Genomic DNA, 22,528 nt, shown 5'->3' on the forward strand with positions numbered 1-22,528 from the left:
CTGATCACTGGTAACCCCTAACAAATGATATGCTTTTCGATTGTTAGAGCCCTGATCACAAACAGTAGCTACTACTTTTAAACCAATGCTACTCAGTTTCTGTATTGCATTAACAATGAGACCAACTAATTCATTACCAGGGGTACTTGAATGTGCAAAGAAATAGCCCAGAGCTTGTTTGTAATTTCTGCAAACACCCCTAACCATAAACACAAGACCTTGATTGGCAATTTCATTAGACGAACTGTTACAATACCTTTCAAAGCCATCTACAATGTCTTCATTATTATTGTAGCACAAATTTGCTTTTAAAGATATTTCATCCCACATAAGGCAACATACTTTGTCAGTGTCATTCATCTTACTACAGGCATTCCTTAGTATGTCGAATAATTTGTCACTAAAACCAACATCAGTAGTATACTTTCGCAATACTCTAAGCAATGTAGCCTTAGAAGGGAAATTTAATAACTTCCTAATCATTCTATAGGCACTTGGGCTCTGTAAATAAATATTAAGAGCCTTTGCTTTCATTTCCGGTGACCACCGAACTCTCTGCACATACCTTGCATTTGAGGAGACACAATTTTTTACCAATTCATATAATGGCCCGGGAACCTTCTTCCTTAAAGTTGCAAGGGCAATGTCAATCTTCAGATCTCTCTGTGTGGTCTTGAGAACTCTTCCTCTCAGACGATGCAGTTGTACTTGAAGACTGCGAATTTTCCTCCTCTTTGGTGTTACTATCGGTGTGGCCGTGGGTTGCATTCTTGGGGGCTCCCCAGTCTCTTGACACTGGCTCTCCTCTCTTGGAGGGTCACCAGTCTCTCTGGAGGGGTCTCCTGTTTGTTTCCATTCCATGTCTGTACAAAATAAAACAACCAAAAAGGTTACAATTATGAACGGCAAGAGTAAGTAGTCCTGTACCACCAGGGATAGAGGTTACAATTGAAGCTTTGGGCCGAATAATGGTCTATGTTACAATTTTTGCCATTATACTTTATCTTAGAATGTTATCAAGTTATTTCGTTTCAGGAACAGATTTGTAAAAATTTTTTCAAGGAGATGTGCTCACAGCTTACTGTCAGAAAGGAACTGTTTAAAATGTGTTACTCCCTTACAGTGAACATTTAAAAACTGTGTTTGTCATTGTCTTCATTATTATTCTGTTCATAATGTTACAAACTTCTACAATGTGTAATATGACTTTCAGTAACATTCAATCGTATACTTCGCTTAGCTTAGAAAACATATTGATGGAATTACGGTGTATGTTGCCCGTCAAATAGTAAATTACTTATGAGCGGAATTACAATGTAACATTTTCGTTCCTCCTGCACAGTTAGCAGATTGCAACACAGACCGTTATTCGGCCCAACGCTTCAATTGTAGGATCAACTTAGCCTGAGCCTGATACTTAACTATCTGTGTGAATGGCTTTTCTTTATGTATTCATTCACAATCTGCAATTACGACAGAATTTATGGGTACAGTTATGAAGAAGTGAAATTGCATAATATAAAAGGCTTGCAGTTACTTAAGTAAGTTACCTTGGCCATTGGAGATAGCTTCAACTTTGCAAGGTATGGCTCCTTTATTCAGGCGTGTGCGGAGAGTACTTGTGAAGTATTTCTCCTCAAAATGGTCCGCACACACCCGAAAGCTGTTGTGCAGTTTGTTGGGCTCTTTAACCATGAGGTCGTATCTGCCCAACGCTTCTAGCCATGCCTTGCATCTGAAAAAAATTCGTATTTGGAGACAACATTTGTAAAAATACTATGTAGGTGAAACAAAAAATAAAATAAAATGTAGGTGGATGAAATATGTCATAAAATGGTTTAAGTATAAGCTACATCATCATAGCTCACTGCAGCTGTTCCCTTTCACTTTATACGCTATTAGAGTGATTTTATAAAGTGGCACGGTAATTTCATACACATATACAGTATAGCCTATATAACATTTAATTATATCATAAATAGAATTGTATTAATATTGTTATTATAAATATTACCATTATTTTTATAATAAATGTTAAAAATATGTAAAGGTCTCAAATAATACCACGTGGGGAATATTCAAGGAAAGGGTCTATTACTGTTTTTTTTTTTTTTTTTGGAATATTGAAATCCGGTACCATGCTGCACACAAAATAAAATATATACATTCAATCAATAGAAATAATAATAATACAAATAATAATAAAAGTCTGTTAATATGTAATTAGATGTTATATATTATGTATGAATTAATATCTGATAACCTAACCTATATGATTTGAAATGATGCACGTGGTTAGCAAAATATACAAGTATTTCAAATTAGTTATGTGATAACATTCCTATATATTGTAAATGAAAACTCACCTTTCACTATCTCCAGGTATTTTGAAGAAACATTTTGTGGGGTGACTACTTTTCTTACTTCCGCACCCGGGAAATTCGCACTTCATTCTTGTTGCCATTCTCTCACCTAGGCGAGAAATCCAATATGTCTTCTTCTTCAGTTCTTGAAATACGAGAGTCCTGGCTGCTTCAAATTGTTCCAGGACTAGCAACTTAAACCAAGAGCACGCAAGTTCATTCTCCATTTCCAAGAGTCAAAAATCAGCGACGGAATGTTGGTAGGAGGCGATGTTAGCGCTCATCGTGGCAGTGCCATAGAATTAACAGCGATTAACAGGGAATAGATACAATTGACCCCCTCTCTTATATTTCTACTCCTCTTGGATTACGTCCTATTTGTCTCGCCTGGACTAATTCGCCGATACATAACTCGCATTCTCCGCAGCCTACTTGACACACTCCCCTAGTTACCTCGTTACCTTCCCACGGATTAACCTCTATAATTACATTCTTACAAATTTTTAGATGCTCTACGAAAAATAACTCTTCCTGTAATCCTATCTCTTCCGCGGTCCTTTCGTCTAGTTCCGGTCTAGAGCTATCCCTACTGAATGGGACGTGGCCTACACTGCCGTTACCTGCCGTAACCCCTAGTCTGTTTTCCCTGAAATCTAATAGCGCGTGCCATTCATAAAAGCTTTCTACTCCAATAATGATGTCGGTAGTCAACCTTTGTATCACAAGAAAAATAGCATTTAATTTCACGTCTCCGCACTCTAACTCGAACCATACTTGATATTTTACCTTTTCCTTCTTCTTGCTTAGGGCGCCCGCACAGTACAGTGAACATATGGGTAACGTTTGCAGTTTTATCCCTGAATCCCTAACCTTTTGAAAAAATTCCAAGCTGCATACATTATTTGTGGAGCCCGAGTCCAACAACACACAACACTTTATCCCAAATATTTTAGCATCTATATAAGGCAATACATAAGTCCCATTATTTTCTAACTCTGGGTTAGTAATCTCGCTCTGTCTCTTCACGCTTACCGCGTTGGTGGATTCTTTTGACAGTGGCTTACTGCACTTAGCTACAGAAATCTCCGAACCCTTGAGACTTCTGTCTAGCAGTTTCCCGAGTGCGATGCAGTCGGTTCCACTGCTACCTCGTCTCTATTTCTACAATTTATAGGCTCCCGGCCCATATTCATTCTGACCGGACTTTGCTGACGTCCGTTCATGTCTCTATTCCTGCTTTGTCCCACGTTACACTGTGTGGGTGGCCTATAGCACCCTTGTGAGGCCATTTCTTGTAGGACGTCTCGCCTATCTCTCTCCTGCTCCTGTCTCCTCCAATCACCTCGATTTTGCGGTCCCCTGCTAAAATTAGGCTGCCAGAATCCCTGTCTGTAATTTCTGTTCCTAAGCCAGTGTGGTTGGGTTCTAAGCCTATTATTTCCATTTTCTTGTCTTCCCGTGTACCATCGTATGTGGTTAACCCTACGCACGGGACCAACACCTCCTCGATCGTTCCTCATCCTGTTATGACTACTCTGGTTATTCCTACTATTATTGTAAGGACCCCCAAAGGGCGGGTCAATCCTTCTCTCCCTGTTGGGACTTTTCCCTCCGTTATGGCCATTATGGTATCGACTATATGCATTGTTGGGGCTCCTGTCACCACCCCAGTTACTCTGATTTTGGGCTCCTGTCCTTGGGGATGAAAAGGCCGTACTTGCCCCCTTCCCCGCTTTCTGGTCGGTGGGGCTTGAACCCTTTCCTTTGCCATGTTCATAATCTGCCTGTCCACTACATTCATAGTGCGTAGCGTCCGAACCATCCAGCGCAGTCAATAAATCTATTGTTTCCCCGAAGTCTCGGGGCCCTGCTACGATCAGATTATATCTTATGTTCTCGGGATACTGCGAAATCACAGTTTGGATCAGCTCTGAATCCGGTATTGGCGGATTGAGGCTTTTCCCTTTCTTAACAATTTCAAGAAAATAGTCTATCATAGAGACGCCTCTTCCCGCGTCAAACCTGCTCTGATTAATTTCCTTCCTAATTCTTTGTTGTTGTCTTTGTCCCCAGTATCTCTCCGAAAATTTTTCTCGGAATTCCTCATAAGTGACATTATCCCCTAGGGCCACTAGCGCCCAGTTGAGTGGTCGGCTCTTTAGGCTCTTTCGTACGACAGTCATTTTTAAGTCATCCGGCACCCCTCTTACTCTAAAGTACGTTTCTAGCTCACTTATGTAGTTATGTGGGTTTGAAAATTCAACCTCATCAAAAATAGGGTAACCAATCTCATTCAAAATGTGAGTGGGGTACTGGGGACGGCCTAAATATGCCTTGTCGTTTACATTTATCAACTCACTACGCACATCATCCCGTGAGGTCTGACATTCCTCACCAACACTATTGTTAACATGTCTTACATTTATGTTGCTACCTGATGCCGGGCTCTCGCTTGTGCCCTCTTGTCTAGAAACTGCACGGTCCGAGCTGCTATGTCCGCTTAAATTTGCGGGACTACCCCCATTTAGTACGTCGTTTATTGAGTTTAGTTTACGTCTTAATTCTTCCAAACATTCGTTATCCGCCCTTTCTTTATTCTTTATGGCTCGCTTGAGACCGTCCACTTCCTGATCCATCTCACCTATTTTCTCTTCCACCGAATTCTGAATTTCTCGAACCTTCTCCACTATCGTTTCCTCAACAGCTGATTTTAGGTCGCTATTCTCTCTAGTAGCGCTATCTCTAACTCTAACTTCTAAATCCTTCATACTTTCTGACATCCTATCCATAGCTATCTTCAATTGGTTCTCCATTCCGATCCCATTCTCGGCTAATTTCCCCTCTAGCTTCTCTATTTTGTCCTCCATCTTGTTTCCTCTCTCCGCTAATTTTGCAATATGATCTCTAATCTCTCTCGAACTTTCCCCCAATCTATTTTCCATTTGTTTTATTTGTTCTCTACTTTCCCTTGAGTTGTTGTCTAATTTATTTTCCATTTGCTTTATTTGTTCTCTACTTTCCCTCAGAATCTGCTCTCTACTTTCCCTTGAGTTATTCTCTAATTTAGTTTCCATTTGTTTTATTTGTTCTTTACTTTCCCTCAGAATCTGCTCTCTACTTTCCCTTGAGTTATTCTCTAATTTAGTTTCCATTTGTTTTATTTGTTCTCTACTTTCCCTTGAATTATTTTCCATGAAGTGTCTCATCTGCTCCCACAACTGCTCTAGCGTCATTTCCCCTTTGCCGCTGTCTCTATTCTGTTGCTTTTCCACCGTTCGCTCTCCCTCTATTTCTTGTCCTGCGTTATTCTCGACCTCCTCCCTAATTTCCATAATTTCCTCGTCCTTCCTTTGCTCCATGGTTCCCTTGTTTCTATTTCCTCGTCTTTCTCGTATTTTCCTAACTACCTTACTCCTATGGCTACGTAGTATCATCTATATGCTACTCTGTCATCTATCCGACGCTTGCTTTCCCAATAATAATCTAACTAGGCCTGTATTTGCACTCTACTCACTTCCAACAAATTACGCAATACACTTATTTCACTTTCCCCCAAAATATCACACAAAAAAAAAAATACATATATATACCCAAAATATCACACCAGAAATTGAAACATGTACACTTTATAATTATTCCCCCAAAATATCATATACATATATACGCATTTATTCATCTTCTATCCATACTTGCCACCGCCTCTCCGAGTCGCCTTCTCTGGTGGTCCCCGTGTTGTCTTCTCTAGTGTTGTCGTGATGTCGCGATGGCTTGGTTCTGTTCCCGCCTTCCAGCGTCGTTCCTCGGCTATGCAGGGCTGAAATGCTCCGTCCGGTCCTCCGCGTTGTTTGGTGCTGTGTTCGCACCCGGGGCCGGTCACTGGAACAGTTGTCTTCCTTCGGGCCCCACGTTGGAAAGCGCCATTTGTGGGTGGAATCGTTGTTGAGGCCCCACGTTGGGCGCCATTTGTGGGTGGAATGTCGTTATTGAGTTCCCACGTTGGACGCCATTTGAGGGTGAGTGGTTATTGTGACCACACGTTGGGCGCCATTTGAGGGTGGGTGCGTCTCGATGTTGCGTGAGATTCACTCAGGGTAGCCGAGGTACGGTTGTGGTGTAGGTTGTTGTCGGGAATAATCCCAAGCCGGCTACTTATATAAAAGGCAGTGTAAATTCCAAAACTATAAGTTTATTGTCGTATTCACTTGGCAAACCCTAGAGTATGTATTTCCGGCTGACTTATAATTCAATCGTTGGTCGCAATTCTGTATCGACTCAGTTGCAGCTCTGAATAAGCTCTATCCGATACTATAAATTCAATACTCTATCCCGTACACTACGACACGAAGCGAAATAATAGTCCTGTCGACACCAAACGAAGTAGTTATTCTGCCCTGTATGTAGGGCCGCCGACACGATGAGATCTTGTGCTTGTGCCCTGTATGTAGGGCCGCCGACACGATGTGAAGTTGTTTTTCTGATCTCCGCTCCGAAGCGGAATAGTAGTCGTCATCTCCGCTCCCCGTCACCCTTATTTATAAAAACCTATCCTACGCTAAAACTAACTATCCTATTGGTTAAAAACTACGTCACTAACTGGCCTAAAATCTATTCCCTATTGGTCCAAAGTGACCTCATAAGCTGGGCCAAGATCTCTTCTTATTAGGCGCGAAATATGTCATCTCTAAATTTAGACTTTGGATTTCCCATAACCTCAAATTAGTTTGTATATCTCACAAGAATACCCGTTCTTTGGAAAACCCAAGCTTGGCAGTATCATTCCCACGGGTCTAGTCTAACTTTAGGGTTTTATGCTTCATCGAGTCTCTATACGAAACCCCGCTCAAGGTGGCCCTAAATCTGTCCGATGCTGACAAGTGTCGAAACACCTGTGTGGGGAAGCTAATTCTAACGAAGTCGCCAGAACATCCCCGCGAATACATGTAATAGAAATATGGAGATATCACTTCGCTAATAAATCGGTCTCTCCCTCTCCTAATTACTGCTTCAAAGTTTATGTATATCCTTATGGGAGAATGTTGTACTCTTGACAATTAATTTTTTGATTTGGCAAAGTTGACTAACCTAACTCCATTGTAATTATTACTTACATGTAGGCTCTCTTTTCCAATTGTTGGTTTAAAAATATCTTCCCGTCCTACTTTAGCGTTGAAATCCCCCAATAAACCTTTCATGTGATATCTAGGTAACTGATCAAAAGTGTGTTCCAATTCCTCGTAGAAGCTATCCTTTATATGGTCGTCTTTCTCTTCTGTAGGAGCGTGAGCATTTATAACTACGATATCGCACCATCTACCTTTAAGTACTAAATACGATAAGCTGTCACTGATAAATTCGACCTTTTTTACTGCTGATTTTTTTCTTGTATGTACAAATAATCCTGTTCCTAATTGGTGATTAATGTTTCCTTTCCCATAATACAACAATTATTCGCCTATTTGAGATATGCCATTCCCATGTAACCTAACCTCGTATTCCCACGAAGTCTATTCTATATCTAGCTAGTTCTTTTGCTACTAATGTTACACCTCCTGTTCTATAAAGACTAGTTATGTTCCATGTACCAAATCTTATAACCTTATTCCTTTGCTGTGGTCGTGCCGGAGAATCAGTCCCATTCCGGAGGCTTATTGTTAGGTTTCGTAACGAGCTCTTTTTTACGGTAATGGGTTGTTAGCCCTTCGCCCAACCCCCAAGCTGGAGGACCACCCCTTATCGGCTGTCCACGACTTCTTATTCAATATATTCGCAGCTACCCTCCATATCTGGAGGCCGTCTCCTCTATTCGCAACCTGAGGACGCGCCATGCCGTGGTGATAGGGACCCACAATACATGGCCATGGCTCCTATTAAGTTCGGAAAATTTAATTTTTTCCAATAACCTTCTTCCACCTTCGTGAAATTGTCCTCACTTAATGAGGTGCTTTTCAATTTATCCCAGATTACAGGACTTATTTCTAAAACTATAATGGACATTGTGGAAGTTACAATACGAAAATCGTAAAAGAAAGAACGTAGGGAATTCCCTGCAACCAAGTTCTTAAAGAGAGATACCAACTCTTAGGGAAAGGTAACCTCAAAGTTACGCTTAGACGCTCTGCTGGATGCCTCCCGCATTGGACGTTTTTATATATGAGAGAAAAAGGATATGCAGGTGGTAGAGACCTGCAAAACTGCGCACACAACCGGTTTAGATTCTTCCGGTCGGGAGCTCAACCGGCTACGATGAAGTTCGGGCCGAATAACTCGGTTGTCGAGCGATTACGCCTGATGTATTGCAGAGTAGACAGAACATCAGGCGCATTTACATGAAAATAACGTTTTTCGAGTACACAACCGGAATAACAAGGAAATTTACGTTGTCTTATTGAAAAAAAAAAGTGTTTGCAAGTATTCTTACAGTTCATTCGACACTATAACACATATATTTTCTTTATCATTCTGAACTTGCAGTAACTTTATAAGTATCGTTTATATTTTAAACTTTTAGGGTTTTACTAATGAAAGTTGCTTATAGATATGTTAAACAATATTATAGTTTTTCACAGAACAAGACGTGCACAAGCCATGTATATTTTTCTTACCAATAACGCTATATAGCTGGCGTTTTTCCATACCAGTATTAAACAGTATACGTCATAACTTCATCATTTGATTACGTCGTAACTCTTTCTCGTCACATATTGACTGAATCTTGTTCGATTTGTATAACCCAATGATCGATATTACATAAGTTCATGTAAGATCGCGAATTATTTAGAACACAAATCTCACACAGAAAGAAATGGTAAGGAGGAAGAAAATACGATCTCCAAATAACACCAGGTACATTTCATCATACAATAACTCTTTAACATTTTCTCAGTAGGCTATACAAACAGAGTAATAATATTGAAGGATATTTATTTTGTTTAATTACAAAAATATGTTTGCTTCAAATAGGAATACAAATAATTTGACACTTTAATACATTTATTTTTGTATTTCGAACTTGCAGTAATTTGACTAGTAACAAATAAATGAACAATGGACACAGTGACATCGAAGGAAATAGACGTAATGTATAATGTGAAATATCATAATGTAAACATATTCAAAAATATAATTACAATTCATTATAAAACAAAATAAGAAAGAGGTACATACAGTCCATTATGACATTTGTACTTTAAACTAAAAAGAAAATGTATAGGCCTACCTCTAAAACAATAGTTGCATGCTTTTTAATTATTCTAAGCAGTAGCAATATTATTTATTAAGAAATCAATTTAAAAAGATAAACAGTAATGTTATTTTCAACAATACGATTACTGTGGCTCCCAATGGTTGTTGTTCTGTACAAAATAAGTATAATTTACACATTTATGAACCATGAATAACAAAAGAATAGCGAGGTTTAGAAACAAATCATTCTGTATAGAAAAGATCTACTTCAGAGAAAACAAGTGTCATTCAAAGAACTATTTTATTACACACGTGCTAATATCAACTATTTGATGTTCACAATTATTATTAGGGCCTATTATCATAGACTACATGATCAGAGTTGACTTCTTGTGTTTATGTATTAATAAATCTCTTTTACTAGTCTGAAGTTACGCTCGGTGGAAACACTTATTCATGGAATAGCCAATATTCGTTTCACAAGTGTTGCTAGAGAGGCTAGAGTTGTTTGGTGATCTTTCCATCAATTTAGTATGTAGAAAATGAAATGAGCATAATGTATAATGTGAGATATAATAACTAAATAAATCAAAAATAGAATTACAATTAATCACAAAACATAAAATTAAATAATTATTAACTCTAAATGCATTCCTCCAAAACAGTAGCTGTTCATATACAGGGTAGAAGTGAAATAACCCTGCAGATTGTACGGGGCGATAAGGTTCACTTAAATGAATGGAAAACCTATAGGGCCTATTACGTTTAATTCTTTAGTCATAGTAAACATACTAAAAGCATTGGTTGTAGTAGGTTTCAGAAGATATAAAGTTATTTTTGTTTTAGTTTAACTATTGATCGAGTTTACTGTTTTTAAGTGTGTCATTATTGTAATATTATAATTCAGTTTTCTAGTGTAAGCAAAAATTACAAGCTTGGTAATTTGTGGATACCGAAGTTTTTTTTTCTGCAATTTACACTTTACAACGTCTGTAGTTTCACGCTGCATGCTGTTTGTTCCTCTTGATGATCCGCAGCTATAATATCTGGACGGTTCACTGTGATCTTCATTTTATACGCCAGAGCCGTCCACCCACAGAGAGATCAAATCAACTCGAATACACGTTAAACCGAATACTGAGGCAGTACGCAAGCAAATGAACTTCGCATACTGCCTATAAAGCCAGGCGTTCAGTAGCGCTATGCAAGATTGTTCGGCTTTCAACCGGTTTTGCAGGACTCTAGCAAGTGGTCTTCAAATTGCGAAGATGTCAATCGCATATAGTTATGATATGTTGATTTCTTCTACTCCAGAAATAGAGAAGGCAGGCATCGTTGCATTTTAAGTTTCCTAATCAACACGAACCAGCGATTCAAGTCGCGGAATTGTGAATACCAGGCCGCGAGCGATACTGCGATGTCGCGTCGCGTGTCGCCGATGTCGCGTCATTATAAATCCAACATTACAGTATGGTATATGAGGCACAACCAGGGGTAATATAGGAGGAATTCAAGGCTGTAGAGGTGTGTACAGTCTTGCGGACGGTGTGGCCGGCTTAGCAGCACACTCGGCACGTAACTCATTCCATAACGGATGTACACTTAGCGGCAAAAAGAATGGGCCGGCCGAAAATTTCTAAGTTCCAGAGACGTACATTGCGCATGCTCGTCTCGTCAACGCCGTAGTTCACTAGGTAACACATAATTAAACCATTTAAATTTGCTGTATTTTGTTTAAGAGGCTAAAATATGTAATAAAATCGAATGGCGGGTTGATTCTAGATACATCAGGACCCTTGAAGAGTGAAATAATAATAAAATGTATAAATACAAAATCGACCGGAGCGAATATGAACAGGAAAACCATGTATTATGCCGAACTGATACAAACAGTTGCAGTAGTGTAAGTTGTTACGGCATTGGTATATTGAACAAGTTAGTAGTAGTTGCTCAAGGTTCGAATCTCCCCCAATCTTCTTTTTTTTATTACAAATTTGCCATCATATGTGTCTCGCAAAGCTATAATTATGTGGCGATATCTCTTAGAATATGCCCAAACTCTAATAAATAATAAACCTCCCTCTCTCTTTCAAGCAATACTGCTATCTGTTAATATAACGTTCTGTCTCGTCATTACGCTTGAAGATGGCACAGAAACAATAACTCATTGTCCTGGTTCGTATAGGTTATTCTGCGTATGCTACTCTCCGACAGGACTTCGATTGGAGAAATGTCATTTTCTCCGACCAGGTAATAGTCTCCAGTAACATTCTGTGTATGCTACTGTCCGACAGGACTTTGATTGGAGAAATGTCATTTTCTCCGACGAGGTAATTGTCTCAAATAGCAATGATAGTACTGCCCTAGTTTATTGTATGAATGACCACCGATACGCTTCGCGTGAGGGTCGCGTGTTGGGGGTGGATGTCATACGATGGGGCAGGACTTCTGGAACGCATCCACGGTCTGTTTACGGCAGAAGTCTACGAACACATTTTGGCAAATGTAATGATCCCTTCTGCCCGAAAACGATATCCAGAAGGAACACTTTGCTTCCAGCAGGATAATCATCCGATAGACTACACACCGCCAAACGGATTCAAAGATGGTTTACGAGGAGGCGTGATGTCGACCCAGTCGACTGGCCTCCAAATTCACCAGATATGAATCCCTTTCAAAATTTGTGGGCTGCAGTCAAAAGGATCCTAAGCTCTAATTGGGCAGAACAACCACCCGTTCGGACACCTGAAGACAGAGTTCTAGATGCAAGGGAGAAGATGGCCAAGAATTTAGACCTGTTCCATAATCTTGTGGACTCCATGCCGCGCAGAATGAGGGCAGATGTTGACGCAGGTGGTTTGTGGACGAGATGCTAGTCCCAACCACAGCCTTGTTTTGTTAATATATTAACAAATTGTTTGTTTTTGTTAACTTAATTATTTATTTGTGTTTGATATGTGTCCGATTTTTTAGGATGTGCAACAAGTATTTTTGTTTATACAGACCAGGTCTCACCTATTAATAGCCCACAGGTGATGGGCAATAATATTTTTACAAGGCAGGCATAACAAGTTTGTTAACAAATGCCATTTTACATTTAAACTAATAAATTAAGTAAAAGTTAAAATAAAAAAAAATAATTGTACCGTACGAGGAGGCGAACTCACAACCTCTGGCACGGATGTCAGACTTCTTACCACTGGACCACACACTGCTCGTAAAGTTTATTACATTATAGACTGGTGACTTTCAATGAAGAGACACCACAGCAATGCCTTGCACTGGGTTACGTTTACACGAGTGAACCGCGCGATAGAACTTAGCATTTCTGTCGACCAAGAGTCGGCCCATTCTTTTTGCCGCTAAGTGTACATAAAGCTTTTTCGGGCTTAAGTAGTTAGGAACGTTCCATGTTCTGTCTGATGAGCTTCTGTAACTCCATACCTATACCTATCATGACATAATACAAAATCTTTTTTGTATGATAGCGCATAAACATGGGCGGAGTTATGGGCAGGGCTTGGAGGGCACTGCCTCTCCCAAACTTGTCTGATCTCTTATTTTATAAACGTTAGAAAACATTGAATTCAAAAGATATTTTTTTGCTTTTGTTTATGATTAAGTTTCTGCATTTTAAATTTCTGGATGTATAAGAATTCCTATACCTCATTTGAGGAATGGAAGCACTATAATGTTTCTTTTGTAACAGCCTGCACTCATGTGTTAGAAGTCTGCAGTCAGGCCGCCACTTGGAGAAATATGAATAACATACTGCACAACAATGCAGAAAAAAAGAAAAGTGATCCCGGTATAATGTGTAAACTTAAAGACGAGATTAGATAAAATAATTAGAGTTTACATTTCATATGATATCTTCAGGAAAGCTTAATTAAAATCGTATAAAAGTTTATGTTAGCACTATTACGTAGTTTTATTGATGTACAGTATATGCGTTGACGAATTTGTTGATCGTACAGCCTCTCTGTAATTGTTCATGGCTTATCTGACCTTGTCTACACATATTGTCTTTAGATATGTAATATAAACTATTAAACTATTCTGTACGAGAGAGAGAACAAGAGAGGGATTGTTTTAAATTATGCCCTATTATAATTTGTAGTAGATCTACAGTTCAAGCCCTATAGAATTCGGTCCGAAACATCGTGGATATGGATGTAACACTGTAAGAAACATGCCCCCCCCCCCGAAAATACCTTTATTAAATGATCATATTCCGATATATTGTACTGTACCATGGTTAGGTATAACGGGGGGAGGAGATAAATTATCTCCACCATAACGCCGTTATATGAGGATTCTATGGTTTTGCTTCCCCCCCCCCCCCAAGGAAACTATTTTCTCTCCGCAAATGTGCATAAAGTTGCATTTTACCCACTTATCAGTGCATAAAGTGAGCCTTTGAAACACAAGTGCGTAAAATAAAAGTAATCACTTTACGCCTTGCTATTCATTTTGCACACTGCCAAAGAAAATGCACTATTCAGTGCACAAACTTCATTCGATAAAAAATTAATGCACTGATATGTGACATGACATGACATGATATATATGATATGATATGATATGATATGATATGATATGATATGATATGATATGATATGATATGATATGATATGATATGATATGATATGATATGATATGATATGATATGATATGATATGATATGATATGATATGATATGATATGATATGATATGATATGATATGATATGATATGATATGATATGATAATGATATGATATGATATGATATGATATGATATGATATGATATGATATGATATGATATGATATGATATGATATGATATGATATATGATATGATATATTGCCGTGATTATGATTTGTCTGCATGACTTCTGTGGACCCAGAGAGGCCATTTTGTCATATGGAAACTGTGTTATCTGACGTAAGACAGAAAATGACAGTAGAGAATGTAATATTTAACCAATAAGCCAATACAGTTTCATAAAACTTTACTGTCAATTGTAGATAGAAACATTTTTGAACTTAAAAATTACAACAAAACATCCACCACAATGTCAACATAAATATGCGGATTAATTAATCGGTAAACAAAATATAATAAGCTTAATAATGTGTTTTTGTTACTTTTGTTTGCATATTTCAGTTGTTTATAATGCTCTTTAGCATGTCTGTTTTAAAGATTTATAATTCCTGAACTTACGGTTTTGGCATATGATATAAGACATGATGTAGCACGATGACAATTATGACACAATGTATGATGTTATATGGCTAATATCTTAAGCTGCGTTGGAAAGAATGATGCTGAAATGATCAGGAAGAGAAAAAGTAAATGATTGGGTCACTGGCTGAAAAGAAGTACGTACTGAAGAATGCACTGGGAAGAATGGTGAACGAGAGAAGAATTTGGGGCAGAAGAAGATATAACATAATAGGCAACATTAGATAAACTTACATTAATCATATGTGGAGACTAAGAGGAAGGCAGAAAATAGGAAAGATTGGAAAAAGATGGATTTTCAGTGAAACACCTGGCATTTGGCAGAACGCTGTGTGTGTGTGTGTGTGTGTGTGTGTGTGTGTGTGTGTGTGTGTGTGTGTGTGTGTGTGTGTGTGTGTGTGTGTGTGTGTGTGTGTGTGTGTGTGTGTGTGTGTGTGTGTGTGTGTGTGTGTGTGTGTGTGTGTGTGTGTGTGTGTGTGTGTGTGTGTGTGTGTGTGTGTGTGTGTGTGTGTGTGTGTGTGTGTGTGTGTGTGTGTGTGTGTGTGTGTGTGTGTGTGTGTGTGTGTGTGTGTGTGTGTGTGTGTGTGTGTGTGTGTGTGTGTGTGTGTGTGTGTGTGTGTGTGTGTGTGTGTGTGTGTGTGTGTGTGTGTGTGTGTGTGTGTGTGTGTGTGTGTGTGTGTGTGTGTGTGTGTGTGTGTGTGTGTGTGTGTGTGTGTGTGTGTGTGTGTGTGTGTGTGTGTGTGTGTGTGTGTGTGTGTGTGTGTGTGTGTGTGTGTGTGTGTGTGTGTGTGTGTGTGTGTGTGTGTGTGTGTGTGTGTGTGTGTGTGTGTGTGTGTGTGTGTGTGTGTGTGTGTGTGTGTGTGTGTGTGTGTGTGTGTGTGTGTGTGTGTGTGTGTGTGTGTGTGTGTGTGTGTGTGTGTGTGTGTGTGTGTGTGTGTGTGTGTGTGTGTGTGTGTGTGTGTGTGTGTGTGTGTGTGTGTGTGTGTGTGTGTGTGTGTGTGTGTGTGTGTGTGTGTGTGTGTGTGTGTGTGTGTGTGTGTGTGTGTGTGTGTGTGTGTGTGTGTGTGTGTGTGTGTGTGTGTGTGTGTGTGTGTGTGTGTGTGTGTGTGTGTGTGTGTGTGTGTGTGTGTGTGTGTGTGTGTGTGTGTGTGTGTGTGTGTGTGTGTGTGTGTGTGTGTGTGTGTGTGTGTGTGTGTGTGTGTGTGTGTGTGTGTGTGTGTGTGTGTGTGTGTGTGTGTGTGTGTGTGTGTGTGTGTGTGTGTGTGTGTGTGTGTGTGTGTGTGTGTGTGTGTGTGTGTGTGTGTGTGTGTGTGTGTGTGTGTGTGTGTGTGTGTGTGTGTGTGTGTGTGTGTGTGTGTGTGTGTGTGTGTGTGTGTGTGTGTGTGTGTGTGTGTGTGTGTGTGTGTGTGTGTGTGTGTGTGTGTGTGTGTGTGTGTGTGTGTGTGTGTGTGTGTGTGTGTGTGTGTGTGTGTGTGTGTGTGTGTGTGTGTGTGTGTGTGTGTGTGTGTGTGTGTGTGTGTGTGTGTGTGTGTGTGTGTGTGTGTGTGTGTGTGTGTGTGTGTGTGTGTGTGTGTGTGTGTGTGTGTGTGTGTGTGTGTGTGTGTGTGTGTGTGTGTGTGTGTGTGTGTGTGTGTGTGTGTGTGTGTGTGTGTGTGTGTGTGTGTGTGTGTGTGTGTGTGTGTGTGTGTGTGTGTGTGTGTGTGTGTGTGTGTGTGTGTGTGTGTGTGTGTGTGTGTGTGTGTGTGTGTGTGTGTGTGTGTGTGTGTGTGTGTGTGTGTGTGTGTGTGTGTGTGTGTGTGTGTGTGTGTGTGTGTGTGTGTGTGTGTGTGTGTGTGTGTGTGTGTGTGTGTGTGTGTGTGTGTGTGTGTGTGTGTGTGTGTGTGTGTGTGTGTGTGTGTGTGTGTGTGTGTGTGTGTGTGTGTGTGTGTGTGTGTGTGTGTGTGTGTGTGTGTGTGTGTGTGTGTGTGTGTGTGTGTGTGTGTGTGTGTGTGTGTGTGTGTGTGTGTGTGTGTGTGTGTGTGTGTGTGTGTGTGTGTGTGTGTGTGTGTGTGTGTGTGTGTGTGTGTGTGTGTGTGTGTGTGTGTGTGTGTGTGTGTGTGTGTGTGTGTGTGTGTGTGTGTGTGTGTGTGTGTGTGTGTGTGTGTGTGTGTGTGTGTGTGTGTGTGTGTGTGTGTGTGTGTGTGTGTGTGTGTGTGTGTGTGTGTGTGTGTGTGTGTGTGTGTGTGTGTGTGTGTGTGTGTGTGTGTGTGTGTGTGTGTGTGTGTGTGTGTGTGTGTGTGTGTGTGTGTGTGTGTGTGTGTGTGTGTGTGTGTGTGTGTGTGTGTGTGTGTGTGTGTGTGTGTGTGTGTGTGTGTGTGTGTGTGTGTGTGTGTGTGTGTGTGTGTGTGTGTGTGTGTGTGTGTGTGTGTGTGTGTGTGTGTGTGTGTGTGTGTGTGTGTGTGTGTGTGTGTGTGTGTGTGTGTGTGTGTGTGTGTGTGTGTGTGTGTGTGTGTGTGTGTGTGTGTGTGTGTGTGTGTGTGTGTGTGTGTGTGTGTGTGTGTGTGTGTGTGTGTGTGTGTGTGTGTGTGTGTGTGTGTGTGTGTGTGTGTGTGTGTGTGTGTGTGTGTGTGTGTGTGTGTGTGTGTGTGTGTGTGTGTGTGTGTGTGTGTGTGTGTGTGTGTGTGTGTGTGTGTGTGTGTGTGTGTGTGTGTGTGTGTGTGTGTGTGTGTGTGTGTGTGTGTGTGTGTGTGTGTGTGTGTGTGTGTGTGTGTGTGTGTGTGTGTGTGTGTGTGTGTGTGTGTGTGTGTGTGTGTGTGTGTGTGTGTGTGTGTGTGTGTGTGTGTGTGTGTGTGTGTGTGATATAAGGTATGACACGGTATGATCTATGACATATATAATATGGAATAATTTATATGATTTGATATAAGGCCTATTATGGCATGATAAATGCTCGTAGTGATAATAATCGTATGTTATGAAACATCATTAGAAGTGAATTTTAACATTCGCAATAGGCCTACATAAATCTTTTGTTTAAGGTGTTAGGTACAGCTTACAGCGGTACAATTTTGGAAATATCCAACATTTTTTCCTCCATTACTGTATCTTGTACAATAATGAAAATTAGTATGTGTAAAACACTATCCTTCTGCTATTTGAAAAAAAAAATATTTTTGCTATTTAAGAAAAGTATTTACATTCTTTCTTTTTTTCAAAATTCAGTTTACTGTGCAGTGATGAAGCTTTTCCCACATAACTCAAAAACTATCGAACATTCTGAGATTAAATTTTTTGTGTGTATTTATGCATGTCATATCTACAATATGATGAGGATCACTTCTCTACCGTTGATAGAATGTTTGATAAAAAATAAATTCATTTAAAAAATGGTCAGATATCAGTATTTTCTTATAACATAAAATTTAAAAAATATATATATTTATTAAGGAATGTAGTTGAACAGGCATGATGTTGTAAACATGAGTTTCAGCAATAAAATAAAAGAGAGAGAACATGAAAAAGTTAACAAGTTTATGAGTTATGTGGGAAACACTTCATCACTGCACAGTAAACTGCCATCATTTTGAATTTTGAAAAAAAATATATTTTTTTTAATAGCAAAAATATATCTTTTTTTCATATAGCAGAAGGACAGTGTTTTACACACATCAATTTTCATTACTATACAAGATACAGTAATAGAGTAAAAAAATATTGAATATTTCCAAAAATGTTACTGCTGTAAGCTATACTTAACCCCTTAATAGCATCTAACTGCTTCATAGTTCAGAAACATGCATGCGAGTTTAAAGCAGAAATTTTTGTGTTGAACAGAACGACAGCCTGCAGTTATGGGTGGACATGGGATGCCCCACTGACAAGCTAGTAGTCGGAGTTCCCTTTTATGGACACACCTACATTTTGAGCCCTATCGCCACCACCCACAAAATCGGAGCTCCCATAGACAAGAAGGCTAGAAAAGGGGCAATGTCTTACTATCAGGTTAGAAAACAAAAGTATCGCCACATCAATTACAATTATAGACTTTTGCTTTTTTCTGATTTTTACAAGGAAGGTTTTCTTCATTATCTTTCACATCTCTCCTGGTCACAGATTTTTCCCCCATCATTTTCTATCATTCTTCTCCTCATTTTCCTTGGTTTTCCTTCCAAAATTCTCTCTATTTCTTTTCTTCCAAAACACATTTTCATTTCTTCGTTACGTCGCGCTTTCTCGCTTTTTTCCTTGTACATAATATTTTATAAGCATTTGTCATAATAATTGAAGATCTCCTAGGAATAATAGTGTAACAAAGAAATCTTTCATAATACACTTTTCCTAAGGAAGGCAAATAATATAAGGCGCGTATTTCGTTAGGCCTACATTTACTAGTAGACCATTTGTCTAATCAAGGACACAAGTGTATTCGGTTATTGGATGCAATTAATTATTGTTATAAATAAATAAATAAATAAATAAATAAATAAATAAATAAATAAATAAATAAATAAATAAATAAATAAATTCATTCATAGTGTTCTGCCCAAGGGGAGGTCTTTCACTGCAAACCCAGCATTCTCCAATCTTACCTATTTTCTGCCTTCCTCTTTGTCTCCGCATATGATCCATATATCTTAATGTCGTCTATCATTTGATATCTTCCTCTGCCCCGAACTCCCGTTCACCATTCCTTTTAGTGTATCCTTCAGAAACCAGTTTCTTCTCAATCAGTGACCCAACCAACCAACTAATTCCTTTTCTTCTTCATGATCAGTTACAACATAATTCTTTCTTCATTCACTCTTTCCAACATAGCTTCGCTTCTTATTCTGTCTGTCCATTTCATACGTTCCATCCTTCTCCATATCGACATTTCAAATGCTTCTATTCGTTTCTCTTCATTTCGTCGTAATGTCCATGTTTCTCCCCCCATACAATGCCACACCCCACACAAAGACCTTCACTAGTCTCTTCCTTAGTTCTTTCTCCAGAGGTCAGCAGAAAATGCTCCTTTTCCTATTAAAAGCTTCCTTTGCCATTGTTATTCTCCTTTAGACTTCTTGGCGGCAGCTCATGTTACTGCTTATAGTACACCCCACGTATTTGAAGCTGTCCACTTGCTCTACTGCCTCATTTAGAATTTGCAAGTTTATCTTCTTTACTTTTCTTCCTATGACCATGATCTTCGTCTTGTTGGCATTTATTTTCATCCCATACTGCTCAAGGCTGTCATTTAGCTCCAGTAGCATATCCCTTAGTAACATCTCCTCTTCTGCTAACAACGCCATATCATCAGCAAATTGTATGCACTTTATTCTTCTTCCTCCTACTATCACTCCTCCCATGTTCTGAAAACAGTTCTTTACTAAATTCTCCAAGTAGATATTGAACAGGATAGGTGATAAAGGGCATCCTTGTCATACTCCTCTCCGTATTTCACTTCCTTCTGACATTTCTACTCTTATCCTGACTTTGACTCGTTTCATATAAAGGTTACTGAATAGCCTCCTCTCTTTCCAATCCATGCCAATTTTCTTTAGGGTCCCCATCAGTTTATTCCAATCCACTCTGTCAAACGCCTTTTCTAGGTCCACAAATACTGTATACACTTCTTTAGTCTTCTCTAGGTATCTTTCGCCGATTGTTCGTAGCAGTCTAATTGTATCTCTCATATCTTTTCCCTTCTTTAAGCCAAACTGCTCTTTTTGCAACTCTTCTTCCATCTTAGAATATAAACGTCGATTCAGTATCCGCAGAAGAATCTTCGCCGAGTGCGATGTCAGGCTCATAGTCCGGAACTCGTTACATTCCTTCACACTATTTTTCTTAGGTATTGGAAGCAACACTGTCTCCGTGAAATCTTCAGGCCAGTCGCCTTGCTCTATATTTCGTTGTATGATATAATTTCCCTCTTGTCTTCACCCAAGCATGCCAATAATTCAATGGGGATTCCATCAACTCCTTTTGCTTTCTCATTCTTGATTTCCTTAAGCGCTAGTTCAACTTCTTCCCTTAAAATAGATAATTATTTTTCGTTTTCTATTACGGTTGCTTCGTCTTCTATAGCCAAGTCATCTGGACGATTCCCTGTCGCATATCACTCTTCTACATTTTCCGTCCACCTGTTCAGTATTCCTGGTCTGTCTGTTATTTCATTTCCGATTTCGTCCCCTGTCAACCACATGGATTTCCTGTTCTTATTTATAAAGCCCAAACATTTTACTTCGCGGTAAATTAAATCATATCTTCCTTTTCTCTCTAGATTCTCTATTTCTTTACCCTTCTCTTTCATCCAGTCTTCCTTGCCCTTATCAGTTTCTCCTCTTAGTTCGTTGTTAAGTTTCCTGTAGTTTCTTCTACCTTCTTCTGTGTTCATGTTTTTTTTCTTTTTCATTTTCTCCTTTCCTCTATATTCTCCAACATTTTCCCTGTGACCCAAGGTTTCTTAATCCTCCACCTTCTGTGTATCCTATTGTTTCTTCTACTGTTGTCTCTATACAGCGTTTTAGATGAGTCCAGTACTCATTACTATTCTCAGGTGTGGATTCTAATGTAGCGGCTTTCTATTGAAAATTTGCTTCAATTTTCTTCATCCATCTTCATTCTTCAATTTTTCCATGTTCAATTTCTTCATCACTTGTCTTCCTCATCTTCTTCAGACGAATATCTACTTCGCCTATCAGGAGGACATGATCTGAGTTAATATCTGCTCCTGGTAAATTCTTTGCATTTTTTAAGCAATTTCGGGATCTTTCCTCTACTAGTATATAATCTACCTGGTATCTGCTTTCGTCCCTTGGGCATGTCCATGTGTATCTTCTTAGTTTAATGTATTTCCAACAATCGTTGCATTTCTTTTACAGAAAATCACCAAAGATTCTCCTCTGTCATTTCTTCCTCCCAATCCATATCTTCCAACTGTTCTTCCCTCTTGACCTCCTCCTACAACTGCGTTCCAGCCGTCCATTAGGATTACGCATGCTCATTTCTTCATCTTCTCAATTATCTCTTCTATCTTGTCATAGCTTTCTTCCACTTCCCCGTCTGCTAATCCACTATGTGGCACATAAACTTGCACTAGTACTACCATTTTCTTCTCTTGTAGCCTCACCATTATCACCCTGTCATCTACATAACGCACTGATATACTTTACCTTTCACACTTGGTCCCAGTAATACATCACCATGACTTCCTTTGCACTCACCATTTCAATAAAACAACCTAAATTCATCACTCACCAACTCACAACTATTTTCCCACCTCACTTCTGATATTCAATGCTTCAAAATTACTTTTTCCACCTAAGACACATATTTCATTAATTTGATGTTTCGTACTTTTTCCGAGGGAGTCTTCAATTACATCAGAAGTTTTAATTAAGTACTGGTTTTTGAACATTTGCAGCCCCCGATTATTAAGTATTGTGCAGCCCTAAATTTTATTGCATGGCTACGAAATTGCAGTAGCCTATTGCCTGTATGTAGGAGATTTCGACGCAAGATTAGATGGGAAATTCCTGAAAGTCAAAGATGGCTATTTTCTCATTTGGATATAGAGTACTATTCAAATGCTAATGTACAAAGATTAAATAGCAATTGTCTTACTTAGTCGTTAGATCGATGAACAGCGACAACAGCTCTAACTTAATTGATTTCATTCGATTTGATCTGGTTAGACATGATGTTATATATGACATAATATAATCTGGCCTGGCCTAACCCAGCCTAATTAACATAACCAGTCTGATCTAACCTAACCTAATGCAACCTGACCTAAT

General features: G+C 39.3%; 1 protein-coding gene and 1 long non-coding RNA gene across 3 annotated transcripts in view; one reads left to right on the forward strand and one right to left on the reverse strand.

Annotated features, from left to right (window-relative positions):
- Positions 1–22,528, reverse strand: part of LOC138710571 (uncharacterized) — a 133,398-nt gene that overhangs the window by 106,330 nt on the left and 4,540 nt on the right. The window lies entirely within an intron of this gene.
- LOC138710570 (endochitinase-like) overlaps positions 1–22,528 on the forward strand; it is a 62,077-nt gene that overhangs the window by 33,806 nt on the left and 5,743 nt on the right. The window contains exon 6 of one of the 2 annotated variants that reach the window (XM_069841555.1): positions 18,585–18,752. The exons of the other annotated variant lie outside the window; for it this stretch is intronic. Within the exon in view, the coding sequence (XP_069697656.1) occupies positions 18,585–18,752 (168 nt within the window). The remainder of the gene's footprint in view (positions 1–18,584; positions 18,753–22,528) is intronic. 2 annotated transcript variants of the gene reach the window in all.

This window comes from Periplaneta americana, chromosome 12 (assembly GCF_040183065.1).
Source record: "Periplaneta americana isolate PAMFEO1 chromosome 12, P.americana_PAMFEO1_priV1, whole genome shotgun sequence".
Classification (NCBI taxonomy): domain Eukaryota; kingdom Metazoa; phylum Arthropoda; class Insecta; order Blattodea; family Blattidae; genus Periplaneta; species Periplaneta americana.